General features: G+C 42.4%; 1 protein-coding gene across 2 annotated transcripts; it reads right to left on the reverse strand.

Annotated features, from left to right (window-relative positions):
- Window positions 1–2,129: 2,129 nt before the first annotated feature.
- PPP1R2 (protein phosphatase 1 regulatory inhibitor subunit 2) lies at window positions 2,130–16,563 on the reverse strand. Of its 2 annotated transcripts, XR_005629014.1 has the most exons (8): window positions 16,374–16,563; window positions 11,743–11,850; window positions 11,270–11,347; window positions 10,877–10,980; window positions 9,540–9,719; window positions 8,131–8,338; window positions 6,620–6,670; window positions 2,130–5,323 (listed from the first exon to the last, which is right to left on the reverse strand). XR_005629014.1 is itself a non-coding variant. In XM_039722303.1 (7 exons), exons 1-6 carry the CDS (start codon window positions 16,517–16,519, stop codon window positions 6,666–6,668), a joined length of 621 nt encoding a protein of 206 aa, XP_039578237.1. In that variant the 5' UTR covers window positions 16,520–16,563; the 3' UTR covers window positions 2,130–5,323; window positions 6,620–6,665. The 2 variants fall into 2 exon arrangements, 1 of the variants encoding a protein (XP_039578237.1); XM_039722303.1 differs by lacking the exon at window positions 8,131–8,338.
- Window positions 16,564–16,569: the final 6 nt, after the last annotated feature.

Below are 16,569 nucleotides of genomic sequence, written 5' to 3' on the forward strand. Positions count from 1 at the left end.
CGGCCGGAGCGCCCTGTGCCCGCCCCGCCCCGGCGCGACTGACGGCCCGGGCAGCCAGCAGCGACCGCCCGCGAGAGCGGGGGGCGCGCCGGCCAATCACAAGGCGAGAGGGGCGGGCTCAGTAGGCAGAGCCCCCAATAAGCGTGGCCGCTGGGAAGATGCAGCCAACCGCCGGCACCGCAGCCATTGCTCCCCCCCCCAGCGATCTCAGAGTGACAGGCGGGGCCGCCAATGGGCAGGCGGGCGCTCCAGTCGGCAGCTCCATGGCCGCGGCTGCCCGATGGCGCTGCCTGGGCGGGGCGCGCCGTGCGGCGCCGGGCCCTGCTCAGCCGCTTGGCGGTACCTGCTGGGTGATTTTTAGATTACAGCCCTTCATTAAACGGGGGGATGTCGCCCTCGGGGCTGACACGCGGGAAGGCCCCTGAGCAGTTGTGCCGGGGCCAGAGCGGCCGCTGCCGTCAGCCGGGCCTGCCCCTCAGCCCGGCCCCGGCCCCAGCCAGCCCGGAGCGGGCACGGGCCCCTGCGGAGGCTGGCACCGGCGGGAAGAGAGCTCCGGCCCCGGGTGCTCTCCTGTCGATTCACTTCTAGATAGAGGGAATAACTCGTGGGGGACACTCAAAGGAGTCTTTGAAGGAGAAGCGCAAACCGCAGGTTTTTTTTTGAACTAGAGCGGATTATGTTTTGAAGTAGAGTGACACAGAGTGAACAGGACCATGTTGCAGTCTCCAGTTTGCAGTGAAGGACAGCAGAACATTGTAGATTTCTGACCGTTTAAGAGAATACAGAAAAAGATCTCTAACCAGCTAGGCGCTGCTTGATGTTCCCAGATGTAAAACTGACAGACAGGAGCACCAGCCATCCCCACTCCTCCTCAAAGCAGCGGCAGAGCAGTCGAAGTTGCTATCCAAGTTAAACTTGCCGAAGACGAAGCAGTCACACAGCACAGGCACGGTGCTGAGCTGACAGAAGAAGATGGTGCTCACTCTTGCCTCCTCCTGGGGTCTGAGGAGCTGCTCTACCTGCTTCCAGCTTCCACACCCTCCCTCACCCCAGCATCTGCACTAAGTTCCACCTCTTTTGTTTTTTCATATTCTTCCCATTCTCTCTCCCCCACTTTCTTTCAGTGTTACAATGAGAAACAGTCAGCGTGGAAGGAGGGGAACATACCTTCTTTCCAAGGAGCTGACTGCCTGCTGTACCCTTCCTGTCCCTCCCTCAGTTAAGGTGTCCTTTCACAGCAGCAGAGGGACATTTGTTGATTCAGTCACTTGTGATTTAGGATGTCAGGTTGTTTGGTTTTTTTTCTAGGACTAGTGAAATGCCAGAACCAAACTAGAAGTTACGCAGATGTAACAACTGTATAATTTTGTGTGCTGTCCCTCACCAAAACTACCACTATTTTGATTGGGCATTAAAGACACACCCACTCAGGAAAAGCAGCCTGTTAATATTTGTATCACTGGGGCTGCTGCAATTATGTTGTGAAATCCACTTGCCAGCTGAAGTATGCAATTGAAAAGAGCCCAGCTCTGTTTTTCGGAAGAGTTTTACTTCCTAAGAAGTATCTGCTGTTAGTCATTTTCCATTACTCCATGCTTGTGAGTGGTGACTCAGTGTTGACCATGAAGACACAGATCAGTTGTGCTCAAATACTACGACACACAAAGGAAAACACCTTGAAAAATGCAGCCTCTTCTGTGGTACTATCTTAAGTTCATGACTTAGGTTACCAGATGTACCCTCAGGTCTAGGCAAGCCAGCAAATCTGACTGTATGAACAAACCAATCTACATCAAAGTTGCAATAAATGAGAGTCATGAGGAAATTACAATATTGGTTTAAGAATTTATCTATGAACACACCTGCAAATTTTAGCTGCTAGTTTCTTCTGAAGAGCTCCAAGAAGCCAAACATTAGATTGGTATTAGTGTCATACGGTAGTAATGAAAACAATGGTTTTATTTATGTTGTGACACTTAACACTGGTTTCAAACAAATTAATTACATTGGTAAGGTGGCATCATAATACCACAAAAAAGCATGTTACAGAAACAAAGAGTTCTGGTAAGATGTACAAGTTTCACATGAGAGAGTGAGCTGTGGAAAAAGTATCTGTGGTTTCCATTAATTGTACAAGTTGGTGAGAAAGAAACTATGGACAGAAAAAATAAAACCTATACACATGAGTTAAGGCTCTTATTTGTAAATGATCTTCCTACTGGAAGCATATTGAAAATGGTTTCTCTAAACAGGATGCAGCTCGAGGACTTAAACCTGTGCAAGAAGATTCACAATTATGGTGCTGTGGAGCTCACTGACCACATAAGTAAGCGCTGTGTTTGTTTCCTCTTTACACCACTCTGTACTGTACACATGAGTATTTACCATATGCACCTCAAGATTAAGATGTGCAAGCAAGCTAAGTCCTCATCAAATGCAAAAAGAGAAAACACATTTCTTCTATTGTCCCCATTCAGCAGGGAACTCTGATATTTCTCAAGCAGAGGGAAATCAGACATCCCTTTGTAAAAAAGCTATATGGAGTTTCTGGAGCCACTGCAAAGTAAAACTTGCCCGATTTAGCTTTTAATATGCATCAAGGTGTAAGCAGAGAAAACCAAGTAAACCAGCCTTTCAGTTAGAAGCAATGTCAGGGACATTGGGTTGCACTTCTGCTGAGGAAGACAAGCACTGTGAACAGAATTTTTGTGAGCACTGAGGAAAATGCAGAGAACAAAGCCTTTAAAAAAAACCCAAACTAAATCAAGTTTCAAAATAGCATCAAGCTTGGAATTCAGGTGCTTGATGGCACAGAAAAAGGGAGATCACCCAAGCAGTTCAAAATCACCAGAGTGATGAAGGGACATACATTATGTGGTTCATTTAAAACCATCTTCATGCATTTGTGTACCTCCCTCAAAGATACATACTCATTTCATTTAGGATTTTGGAAGCCATTACAGGAAAGGTCTTTACTGGAAGTTAGCAAAGTAAGTTTGTTAAACAAAATGCTTGCTAGACCTTGTAAGGTCCAAAGAAGCCCTGGTGAGCACCAAATGGCCTTGGACACAAGAAGGTGGGGGGTTAAGGAGGGCAGGACATTAGCTCAGGTAAGATCTGCTGCTGCTGCTGGATTCTACCTTAGTCGCAGGTACAAAGTACCCGTGGGTACTCAGCACAAAGTACAAGTGACATGTTCCACAGCTCACAGAGCACACTGGTGTTACCTGCACACACTGCTCACCACGCTCAGTGACAGTGACATGGCTTTGCTGAGCACTGCCACGCTCTCAGCAGGATTTCAGTGCCCAGCTGGGGCAGGCCAGGCCAGCAGCTGCCAGGTCTGAAACACAGCTCAGTGCACACAGGCCAACACTCTGAACACTGCAAGCTGATTTATAAAAGGTACAAGCCTAAAGTTCTGAAATCCTATTCTTAGGAACCAAACTGAAAGCTACAGTAGTGATTTGACGTGTCAGAAATATCTAAATGCTTACCCTTTGCCCCTGTTTAATCTATGCAAGTGACCACATTTGATACAAGAATAGCACTCTGCATGTTGAAAAACTAGCATTACCACACTGGCCAGAATCAAGAGTTCAACTCTTGTGAGAAGACCCTATTAATCTTGATTCATGACCTTAGAAGATTAACTAACCCAGAACTGACCACCCTGTTACCTACTGAGGACAGGAGATAGTTGGGAAAGGCACACTACAAAACACACTTAGCACAACTCACAGATATCTTTGGCAATGCATCCAGTCTAATGAAACATTCCTGTAAAAATCTTTCAAAGGACAGCATCCTATTGCCTTATTCACTCTCAATTTCTCTGGGACTCCAGGAAAGCTCACACTTGAGAATGCATGTAACTGTAAAATATCTTTCATTCCTTTATTCAAACTTCACATATACAGTGGAGAAAAAGACATTTTAAAATAGATCCATATAATTATATGGATTTTTGCAACATATCAAATTCAGATCAAAATTAAGATATACACTGTATTTCATAACCAAGCTAAAGCTTAAGTGTGTACTTTGTTTGTGTAATAAAACCAGGAACTACTCTGAATACTGGAACATTCACCAGTCAAATTCCACCCAGTGGGAAGTTTTTACAGCAATTTGGAGGCGCAGAATCCCTCTTTACAGCTATACAACCACACTGTAAACAAGTATTTGAATTAGGCAGTTTCCCTTCTAGCTTCCAAAAAGCCTTCATTTTACAAAAGCAGTTGCTGTAAGTTGCAATGGACACAGGAAGATTTAGACCAGTGGTTTTCAGTATGGAAGTTGCCAACCCCAAAAGAGCAGATCAACAGCAGTTATCTTTAATAAAGAACAGCCAGAGCCTAAGCTCAGCACATCTTCAGTCCTGATGTATATTTTCTCGTGGCTGGGTGTTTTTCCTCAGGTGCTAACAGTGCAAACAACTGTTCATGCAACTGGAAAGAACCAAACATTTGAAACAAGAGCCAGAAGAGTAACAGTGGATGTGGATTTTTAAGAGAAAAGCTGGAGGGAACTTTTGTGTTCTCACAATAAGCCAGAGAGAGCTCCACAAACCAACCAGTCCTGATGGAAGAGGTTATGACAGTTAAATGCAAAGTTCAAGTTAGCCGTTTCCAGTGTAAAAACACTCCCTCCACTAGATGTTAGTACTGCTTTAGTCAGAAACTAACAACCGACTGCAAACACCGCTCTTAAGAAATAACACAGCTCTTGTTCTAAAGACTGGGAAAGTGCAGGCAAAAACATACTCAAATCTAGATTAACAGGTCAACACTTTACAAAAAAAAAAGTTGTAGGACTTGAATAATCCCTTTTTAAACTGCTTAACACATCTGATAAATAGCTTACATGTCAATCTGATATACGCTGTACCGTTTGGCTCTTGAATCCCAAAACTTTGCGTATGAGACACCACATCTAGAACACTCTCAAATAAATAGTGTGAAACCAAAAGATAGTGAGTGTTTCAAAGCAAGAGTAACAGTACATCACGCAAGATAATCAGCGCTATACATACAGGGAATGCCATTCTGGTTGAACAAATTATGAAGCAGTATTCTCCATGAAATACTAGGCACGAGAATAAATCAATTAGACAGTGTTTTCTGCCTAATGGACAAGTCTAAAATTAACATTCTTGGCAATACAACATTGTAACTGATATGCTTCTTAACATTTAAGAGCCTTAATTGCAAAAATCATGAAGCGATGTTTATATTTGTGTCTTTGACAAGCAGTTACAGTTCTGGACAGATTTCTTCTATGCTGTGTGCTCCACTTTCCAGCTGGTCACGAGTAACATGTGCTGCATAAGAAAGATTACAAAAAATAGATAATTCTTCACACCCATTCAGTATTTTCACAACACACACAAATATCCTCCTCAAACCATCTTTGATTCTCCAAAGATAATGTTTGCCAACCCATCTTAGCAATGTATAAGCTTTTAACTGTAGAGTGCAGAAACGTCTAAAACAGTTATTTGACCCTCATGCTCTAAAGAGAGGGCCAGCACCACTGTTGTGCACACCAAGTACTGTGTGCTCAGCCCCCTGGAACTGGGAGGATTTAACTGAGGTGCTCAGAACTAACAGATGAGGCTCCTGAAACACCAGCAAACATAGTATTTCCAACATCATATTTCAGTTCCAGATGAGGCACTTGAAATAAAAAAAACCCAAGTTTATACATGAAGGAGTACAGTCGTGTGTTTTCAGGAAGTTGTTAACTCATGCATTTGAGCAAAAGCACTGCAATAAATCAGAGGAAACTCCTCCTCAGTGCTGATCAAAGAATACCTCATCAAAATGATAATATTCTTTTTAAAAAGCCACTTAGGCTTGGGCATGAGTTAGATTTGGTAACACGTAGTTTAACAAGCAAACAACACAGTTAACCAGCAGAGCTGATTGCCGTGTGCTCCCAGCTGTCTCACTTAATTCATCTTTAGGGTGATGCTTGCCCTGGTTAAGAAAACACAATATATTCTGTATCTACCAAAGGCCAAAGGGCACACCCAGTCAGTGACAGCTCAGCTGCTGGGTGCCATCTGAGCAGGGTTAGCAGAGCAATGCAGCTAAATGAACCAGAGGAAGAGAACAATAGTCTTACTGCTTGTCAATTGAACTGCTATAGACAACACCCTCTGGCTGATACTTTTGTGTAGCAGAAGACAGGTCTGCACTGAAATCATCATGCTTAAATTCACCTACATCAGGAATATTTTCTTCAGTGATTTCAAAGAGAATTTCTAAACGGAAAATTTTTATGGAGAGAAACAAAGGTCACTTCTGCTGGCAAAGTCTATTTATGTTATTCATGGAGTCATAAATAGCAAGTAGCCAGAGAAGGTGAAATGCTGAAACAAGCAAATGTAGAATCATAGAATGGTTTGGGTTAGAAGGAACCTTACAGGGTATCCAGCTCCAAGCCCCCTGCCATATGCTGTCTATTACAACTTATACTTTCTTTTCCAAAAAAGAGCTTGGCTGCTGGAATCCATACACATGGCTACTTGAGGCAAGAAAGGACTCATCCATCCATTTAAAACACTTGGTAGCCACAATGGAGACAGGTGCAAAAATATATAAAGAGTTCTCACCATCACTGACTGGACTGGCCATCTTCATTTCAATCAGCAAGAAATCTCAGTCTGTAACCAAGAAGTGCAACTTGTATTAGTGGACCTGGTGGTATCTGACAGGAGCCTTCTTAAACCTGCCTTAAGTCTTTAGGATATTCTTTGAAAGCAGAGTGTAGAGATTAGAAGTGTATGGTTAGTTTTACTCAAATACAAACCAGACAGAATTAGAGGGTAGAAAGAAACATCAGATAAGAGAAGCACAGAATCTGTAAGGGATCTTCATGGATAGAAAAAATTCCAAGTGAGAAGAGATTCTCAAATTGGCTGAAAAACAACCCAGGAGCCAGTGGAATCCCAGAGTCACAACTGACCACTAAGAAGTGCCTCTTATGTCACATCTTTACCTGCAACAATCGTCAGTACTACAGAAGTCATGTTACTGCATTGGAATAAAAGGACATTGCATGGCAGCTCTTGCTCACATAGACTGACTGGCATAACAGCTGAGTGGCAGCCACATCATCTCATGATCTCCACAACTTCCCAAGAACTCAAGTCAAATGGAAGAATTTATAAAAATATAGCTACAATACAACATGCAGAAAACCCAGAATATTTCCACTGAAGTTAAAAGCAAGCATCAGTGCTGTTAGTCAGTTTAACAGAGTGATGCCAAAACAAGCCATTGCAAAAATCAACTCCTGTATCACCCAGTACAAGAGTAAGGAAATCCTCCCTTTTCTGCTCCAGACAAAAGCACTTTAAAATAAAATTTCAAGTCAAAGAGCTCTTTGAAAGTTATCCAGGTGAATAATCTTTCCATATACTGTTCTCAGGAACATGAATATTAATAGGATTTTGATTTCCTTCTGCAAAGGAAACAGCCTAATTTTTAAATATTCAAGTGCTTAATATAAAAGCACAGCATGACCAAAAGTACAGCGACCAAAAACCCCAAGTAGCAAGTGTTAAAGCCATCTATTTGAGAAACCTTCTGTAGCTCCAATTAACATTTATGAATAAGGAGATTCTTCTTTGGCCTCAGAATACAGATGAAAGCAATAAATAATGTAATCCCAAAGAAGTTATTTCAGTAAAACTTTGACATTAACGCAGCTGTGTGCTGAACATTTCTCATCTCAATGTAGGAATTTCCTAAAATGTGGGCAGTGACAGAAGACTGGTTTATTAACATTTTTGTTCATATCCCATCATCCTTTGCCCAACCCTGTCTCATAATCCATCTGAGGGCATTCAATTCACCACCTGCTACAAAAGTGAGACCAGTACTTAACCTCAGAAGAACTGATCAAGGACAGGGATTAAAGGCTGTGATGGCTGATATAGTGATTAGGAGATAACAAAACATGAAGGTTAAGCAGAATGATAGAGAAGTGAAGAACTGAGAACTACATCAGCTTAATGGAAAGCATTTCTATATGCTATGGTGTGGAGCTGAACCAGTTAGTTAAGGGGTTGCTACATTTATGGAATCTATTAGCCATGAGCAGTCTAAAATTGATAATTACCAGTTGTGGCTCTGAAGCTGGTTATGAGGAAGGTGGAATGGACTTCAACAATAGAGATGGAAAAATGCTGCAAAGGTCTGCCTTCTTTCCAGTGGCGAATGCAGCTGGGGAGCGGAGTTGCCTCTGTTTTACAGCAGAGTGCAGAGGGATGGCAGCTTCAGGCCATGCAGAAGGCTCATACGGTTGGCTACTGCAGCCCTCCTTTCCCCTGGAGAGTGAAGTTCTAGTAAATAGCCATTATAAGGCCTATGTTCAGTTACTGGATAAAGTCAGTCCAGTAATGGGTCTCACATATACCAAAGGACCCTTTCAGAGCAATTGTGAAGGAATTAGTCCTGCTGTAGTAAATAACAGGATGAAAAGGTGCAATCCACAGAACTTAAACACGCAACTTTGCAAATCTCCTTTTTATTGCGTGGTATATAAATTTTAGACGAGTTCCTAGTTCACATGGTTGTGAAAAGCAGATGTGAACCAAGTTAAACCCATGCAGCATCTTCCCAAGTCTGCAGACCATGCTAATATCTCATAGCTTTGCCAACTACAGATGAACAAGACTTACAGACTTCACTGCCACCAGTCTCATGAGCAACAGATGTGTGGTTTGTTTATGTGAAAAAATTTATTCAAAGTGCTGTTACATAAAGAGGTGGGGAGTGAACTGTAATTATTCACCAGAATACCACTGCAGAAGTCTAAGACTTTTCACCCAGAGAGAAGTTTAAAGATGAAAGAGAAGGTGTCAGCCTCTATAGCTTTAGGAGTTTCCTATGAAGAGACAGCCCTGAAACAGGTTCCAGCAACAGCTCCCCCTCAAACATCCCAGACTTTCTTCCAGTAGCTGCACTGAGAGTCTTACCCCATACAATAGCAATGAACATTTCTGCTCAAGGACAAGTCTGTACTGAAAGCATAACAGCAGTTTTACATTACAGTGTTTTTCCTCAGGAAGATAAATACAGTCCTTTCAACAAGGAGGAAACATTGATGGTAATCTCCCATTGCTGGCTACAGGATGGATTGGGAGCAGAATAGGAAATGACCCACAACAAAAAGCCAGGCTCTACCATGTGGCCATTGAAGTGTTCAGTACAAGACAGCTCCTCCTTTAAAAGGGATGCTGGCAACTTCACTACCCAAAGTCAGTTACGTTGGGGAAATGGTGAAAAGCGGAAATGTTTGTTTTTCTGTTATGCCACAACAAACAAAAGCCTACATGCTGTTTATCACACTGAGATTTTGTTCCATGCTACAAATTTACCTGTCAAGACAGAGTGCAACCTTACTCAAGGAGTGTTACATACATACTGTACTCCTTCTAGTGATCTCACACCTGAGTATATTCATATCCCAACAGCTGAAAGGGCCACCAGTACTTACAGGTGCTTTTTAACTAATCAGTAGCTCACCGTGCTCGGTAGCTTCTGTATTCATTGTTTCTACATCTGCAGCATCACGCATCTCTTCATCCTCATCATCTTCATCTTCTTCACCATGTAGTTCTTTTGCAATGAGCTGCCTTGCCAGTTTGATGTTTCTTCCTTCATTGTAGTGCATTTTTCTCTTCATTTCAAACTGTTTCTTTTTCTCTGTGGGCAAACAAATGAAAACAGTTCCTTTCCTTAAAAAAGAAAATTAACATATCTTCTTCAAAGAGGATCTATCTCACCGAATAAAAATTATTGTCTTCAAGCAGTGGAATGTTCTTTTAAAATGAGTCTGACTTACAAAAAGGATAGTAATTGGAATCTCATAAGCACTTTTATAAGAACCTGTCTGCAACTAAGAGCAAGTCTGAACCATGAGAAGCATCTGGTAAAAGTACACAAAACTCCAAAGTTTCACAAGCCTTGTTTCTAAGTAAACTCAAGGACAAATTGAGACACACTGCTGGGATAGAAGATGAACTTTTGCAGATGTGTGGTTTGACTCCTGGCTAGCCACCAAAGGTCAGTTATGATAGATATATTTACCACATGTAGAAGAAAATATTTTCCACTTTCCCCATGGCCTGAAGCCAGCTCTGCTCCATATATTAAACATCAGCATATCCAGCAGTAATGTATTATAACTCAAGTAAATTTTGCTTACTGCCAGCCCCAATGCTTTGTTCTTTTCCTACCTTTAGTATAGCAAGGTTTCACACTCAAAGTTAAAGCCAGGAAATTTGAGAAGCACCAGTAAGATAATACAAGCCTGAAACCTTATAAGTATTGCTGTTTCACTGTTCCCTGAAAACATTCTAGTCCAAGTTAACATGAAACAACATCTCTGTTAAAGATGCTATTTGTTTGGAATAACTGTAGACTTCCTAGTGCATTCATCTACCAGTTGCTTTGAGAACAACAGAAATATAATCAGTACATTTGCAAGCAATTAGCAGCATTTTATTTGTAGTTGTACTCATTTAATTACATCTACCTGAAATATGTTCAATTTAAGAACTATTCCTTCAACCCCAAACCAGAAGTTCTTATTTGAGGTGATTTAGCAGGAATTCCCATACCTTAATTTTGTATACAGGGAGGCAGCCAACAACAGCAAATTCCTATTTATATGCAGATCCTAAACCAAACATTCTGACTAGAAACAAGCAGTGTATTTGTTCAAACACTATTTATCTTTATTTTCAAATCACAACATTTTTCTGATAGTACTTCTTCTTTGCAAATATTTCTTACAGAAAACCTGAAAATATTTTTAGGAAAAGAGTCTAAACAAAAGAAAGAAAACAACTTATGCCTACCCCGTTCTTCAGGTGTTAATTCTTCATCCTCATCCTCCTCCTCACTGCTTTCTTCTTGCCTTGCTATAATCTTGGGTCCTCTACCTTCAGCTGCAGCTGCCAGTCTGCATAAATCATGCAATACAAAATGCTGAAACAGCAAGTTTTTCACTATTTAAAATACATGACATTTCAGAATACTCACACAAGCAGCTTTGTTCATTATTTTTGCCATATTTGTATGTAGTAACAACGTGCAAGAGGTTTGAATTACCAGTAGCACTACCAAACACTGAAAACCACTTAATCTGACAACAGCAAAAATGCAGCTTCTAGAGAAACCAGCAACAGCTTTCCGAAAAGAAGAGCAGATTATCTTCACATTTAGTCAGTTTTTATTATTACAATACTTACTTTTTACTCAACACATCTGCTCTTAAGGGCTCACATTCTGAATCACTCACTGGATCCTCATCATCTTCTCCTCTCATGCTTGGAAGGCAAACAAAAAGTAGTCTCTTTTAGTAATTTGCTTGACTTTGTAGTTTGCTCAAGAAAACAGTCAAAACCTTACAACACTCAATTAAAAGATTCCTTTAATGCTTTAAAAGCTTTCCATTAAATATTGATATGACATTATATTCTAGTACTGAAAAAAAATTAAATCACTAGAAGTCAGACCTATTTATTCTATTCAAAGGCTACAGCTTGCCTCTAAACTTTGTCCTTTCAGACTGTTCTCCTTATTTAGAAGCCTTGTAGATCTGAGTATCTTGCACACACCCAGCAGGCCTGCACAGTAATACTACATCACCCACAAAGTAAATTTGGCTCTAAACCCACAATTCCACCTGGCAGCACACAGACCAACACTTGAGCAAGCATACCTGTGGTAGGGAGTACTTGGCTCATCAATTTTCATCAAGCCATAATCTTTGCCTGCAGGGTGGTATGTAGCTATGATGTTCATTTCATCCCACTTCTGGGATTTTTTACTGAAATATGAAAAGAAAATTTTCTTATATTCTAAAACAATTAGTTCTGCTTTACCAGAGAAGGAATTTTTAAAACATCATCTGATCTCTACTACATACTAAGCACAAAAATATTGTTATGACACACAGACGTGTTCAAAGTATGACTTAAATACTGCTCTGTACATACTTAAGTCATAACAAATTATCAGTGCAAAGTCACAATAGCTAAACAAACTCAATTATCTATAAACATATTCTTATTAATATAATTCAGAGACTCCTCATCTAGTTCAATGACTATCTTGTGAACTCTGATTTTAGAGTAACTTGTAAAAAATGAATTCTTCTCCTTATTACAACCCACAAGACTTCAACAAAACCCAATACCTTTGAGTTCACCTCTGCTGAAGGAGCTAGAATAATTATTAGCAAAACTGTTACATAAACAGTAGCTACCAACAAATCCCCTCCTGCAGTGAAATAAGTAGCATAGAACAAGCTGATTATTAATACTGCTTTTGTCGTCCTAAATTGGAATAATAAGCCAAGTGATTCACTGCTATAATTAAGCCGAGGGAGTTTCACATTTTATACAGACAAGTACCAGTGATGCTACATTATCTAGAATTTTCTTAGTCAACCAGAAAATGTACCACTTTATGTATATTTGAAGAAACTAAAGCTCACCCACACTGACTGCTCACTGACAAAATATATAAGCCACAAGAAAAGCAATTGCCTTGTGGCCAGAGAAAGAGCCCTCCCTACCCTGATCTAAAAGCCAGAAAAAATGTTTAATCAACACAAACCACCATGTTACACATTTTCCCTAAAAAGGTCACTGCAAACTTCATATAAGGTGGTCTTTTCCTTAGATTAAGCCAATAAATTTAATTTCAAAATAATACAAAAATTGGACTAATTAATATATTCTTGTTGTAAGTTATTATTTAAGGAAGCAAACATTACGGGACTTTGTGCGGGTTTTTGTTTGGTTTGGGGTGGTTGTTGTTTGGGGGTGGGAGGGGGCAGTTGGCAGGAAGATTTCCACTGACTGCTCTTGTTCAAACACAGACCGCTCCAATAACAGATCTGAAAGATATATTCAATCTCAGTAACACAAGTGCTCTTAGGCAGAATGATATCTGTAAAAACAAACTTGATAAAGCAAGATTTCAAGCACAAAGTAGATTCTACATTTGCAGGATAACTGCATAATACAATATGGGGAAAAAAAAAATAAAGGGGGAAAAAAAGATGTGGGGGTTGATGCTGAATCCTACATGCCACAGGCTTACACTCCAGAAATTAATAAAAATTGAATGAAGTGAATCCCCCTCAGCACACAGTAGCCAGTGCCAAGGTCTCATGTTTGAGGCTTCAGGTCCATTGAATCATTTTGTGCAAACACAAGGACTGCAGCATAAGCGGACAACACGTGAGTCAGAGCGCGGCCCTGGCAGGGCGGGGAGTCATGAGCTTCGTGATGACAAAGCAAGAGCTCGGCTCCAGGAACGCCACTCATTCAAAACTGCCTGGCTGGGAGTCGAGAAATCCCCAGTTCACCCAGTTTAACACAGCCTGAAGTTCCTCCATGACCAACACGAGATGCTCACTGTGCTGCACAGCGAGGAATTTTACCAGCCAGAGCACTTAGCCAATGGTGCTCAGGGTACACAGCCGCTGTAAAGAGACAGAGCTCAGCTGGCAGGGAAATCCAACAGATGGGAGACATTCCCCTCACATGCCTTGTGCTCGCTTGCCCAGAGCAATCGAGGTTTACAGCCCAGGCTCACAACTCCACCTAATAATAATACTGGCAACCTTGGAACAATCCCTTTGGCATGCACCGTGCTGGAAATCAGACAGCCCACACTGAGCAAGTCAGTGAGTCATAAATAAAAGACTGAACAAGTTTTTAGTGGCTTAGTTTTTCACACTTATTTTTTTAAACTCAGATTCCAACACTAAAAGCCTTGGCTGTGAAACACCTCCAAAACCACAACTTGAAGTTCACCTAGGGGGAAAAAAAGTCATTAGTGGCAAAGAGACAAACATGTCATTTCACCCCTGCTTTTAAAAAGCCCTCGCAGGAGAATGACTAAGTGCTCTGAAAACCCACACCTCCCCTGGTTGTTTCCAATTTTGCATGCTTAGGCATGTCTGAACAGCACAACACGAATGACATGGCTTAGGACCATCAAAGAAAAATGCATCCTGACACCCCTTCAGACAGAGAAATAGGAAATCTAATCTTTCTTAGGAAAATGAGATTTGAAAAATCTCATAAGTGCTCATTTGTATGTTCTCACATCTTTAATAATATACAATAACTTCATTTGACATCACACCAGGTGGTGTGGACAGGCAAGAAGTTTCAGCAGCAGTAACAGCCAAGGAACACCTCTCACACCTCCCTTGCTCCTGCCATAGCAGACTCAACTCTTCCAACACAGCTGCTTGTGCACACACACACTTCCACAATTCCTTTGTAAAATATCACATCTATTCACTCACAGGCTCTTGCAGGGGTCTGAAGGCAAAAAATACACTACCCCAGTGTGTATGCCAAGAACACATCTGCCATTAAACCACAACCTCAGCTCTTAGGATGCAGTTCCAGTGGTGTCTCAATCTCTCAAGCTTCCTTCTTGCATTGTATTTTCATGAAGGAAATTTTCCCAACAATGTTACCATCACTAAGAGCAGCACAAGGTCAGTAATGATGCAAGTACATGAGAGCTCTGAACGTGCTTTAAAAGATGACAGCTGACACAATGAGCTCTTTCATCTACAGATATTTATAAAGATCTTCAGACCTGATTTTCAATATTAGAAATAAGCAGAAGAATTAAGAAAACAGATACCTGAATTTATTAACTAATCTTCAATCTCAAAGGAAAATCACAACTGTACTACTTATCATTCTTCTAAAACCAAAATGGTTTTGCTGAAATCAGAAATAACACTGATATATTGATACACTGGCAAACAAAAATAATACCTGTACAGAAACCAGCTTTATATACCCTGTACTGATCTTTCCAGGAAATTTTCTAATGCAGCCTGCCAGGTTTAGCCAAAATCTTTCAACTTGCAAGGCAATTTCAGAATTAATCTGACTTTATTGGCTCGTGTTGGTAAATAGGAAATAGAAGCTGGACTCCAGCCCACTAACTACTTCCCAAGAAATTACTGTGTGCAATAACCAATACACCATACACTCATCAGTTCATACGCCAATTTCTACTCATTTTTCAAGATGGTACAAAAGAAACCGCAGAAAATTAAACACAAGCTACCAACAGCCAGTTGTAATTTATGTCTGCTGTGGTGTTAAACACATCAAGCTACGTATTAGAACAAAAGAAAAGGAAAAGAAAAATCACATTTGTGTAACATACTGCTACTTACACTCACCTATTTCAAAAACATCATCTCATTCATTCAGTTGACTTTTTTCTCTGGAAAGCAGGAGCAGCTAACACAAGTAACACTGCAATCCAAAAGCTCTTCTTTCTTACCTTGCTGACTTTAGACTACATTCATGACTTAACTCAGCAAAGATGAAAGGAGTATTACCATAATAATAAAAAAAAAGACCAGCATGACCATGTCGTTTTATCATTACTTCTCTCCTTGCAATACTGAATAAGGTGCAAAACAAAGAAAACTGTCTAAAGCAAATTTTTAAACACTCAGTTCAGGTCAAACCTTGCTCATCATAACTTGATGGAGAATCAGAGCAACGGCAGGCAGCACATGCTGGGTGCTCCAGGAAAAGTGCAGGATTCTTAACCATCAAGGACAGGTGCTGGCCAGCTGAAGACCACTTCTGGCATATCTGGACTAACTAGGCATGTTACAATTAAACCAAGATTTTCATGTCATTCAAATAACAAACCACAAGGCTGTGCGCATTCTCAAGAGTGAGATTTTTAGATAGCTCCTGCCCAACCGAGAATATATCTTGATGATGTTTCAGCCCGGGAGAGGTCCCCTCTCCAGGGACATGCCTTTGATTACAAGAAATGAGCTGCCTATGAGAAGGCTGAGAATAAATCAAGCGCATTTCCCAAACTGTGAACTATCCTCGTAGCATGGGTAAACCCTTTGTGAGCTGCCACACTTAGCAGGTGACAGCCACTCCTCGGCGGGAGCCAGGGCGAGAGCTCCCGCCGGCCCCATGCGAGCAGCGCTCCCCGCCCCCGCTCAGGTGCACGGCCGGCACCCCCGGCTGCCGGCGGAGCTCCGGCCCGGCAGAGCTGCCACTGCCGGCTCCCGGCGGAGCTCCGGCCCGGCAGGAGCTGCCACTGCCGGGTCCCCAGCGCCGAGCGGAGCCGAGCTCCGGGCCCGCCGCCGCACGGGGGGCACGGCACGGACCCCCGGGCAGCAGCATCCCCCGGGCACGGGGCGCAGCAGCAGCCCCGGCTGGAGACGCCGCCGGGCTGATGCCGCCCCGCGGGCCCCTCGAAGGAGCGGGACGGCCGGAGGGAGGCCCTGCGGGGACCCGCCGCCGCCCACCACCACCGGGGCCTCACCCTTGCTCGTCCTCGTCGCAGGCCTGGCTGGGCTGTCGCGCCCCCACGGCCCCTCCCGACGAAGCCTTGCTGCCGCTCTTCTTCAGGATGCCCTTGATGGGCCCCCGCCTCGTCGCCGAGGCGTCCGGTACCGACGGCTCCTCCATGGCCGCGCCGCCCGCCCGGCTCCGCCGCCGCCGCCGCCCCGGCCGGGCCC

The sequence above is a fragment of the Passer montanus genome, unplaced genomic scaffold, assembly GCF_014805655.1.
Source record: "Passer montanus isolate IOZ18808 unplaced genomic scaffold, ASM1480565v1 scaffold48, whole genome shotgun sequence".
NCBI classification, from domain to species: Eukaryota; Metazoa; Chordata; class Aves; order Passeriformes; family Passeridae; genus Passer; species Passer montanus.

Bases quoted from the DNA above. Each gene is read 5' to 3' on its own strand.
- PPP1R2 (XM_039722303.1), bottom strand. From the start codon at position 16,519: ATGGAGGAGCCGTCGGTACCGGACGCCTCGGCGACGAGGCGGGGGCCC. The intron at 11,851-16,373 runs GTGAGGCCCCGG...TTCATATTTCAG, and splicing joins TGCGACGAGGACGAGCAAGG to TAAAAAATCCCAGAAGTGGG. The intron at 9,720-10,876 runs GTAGGCATAAGT...GTTTGCCCACAG, and splicing joins ATTAACACCTGAAGAACGGG to AGAAAAAGAAACAGTTTGAA.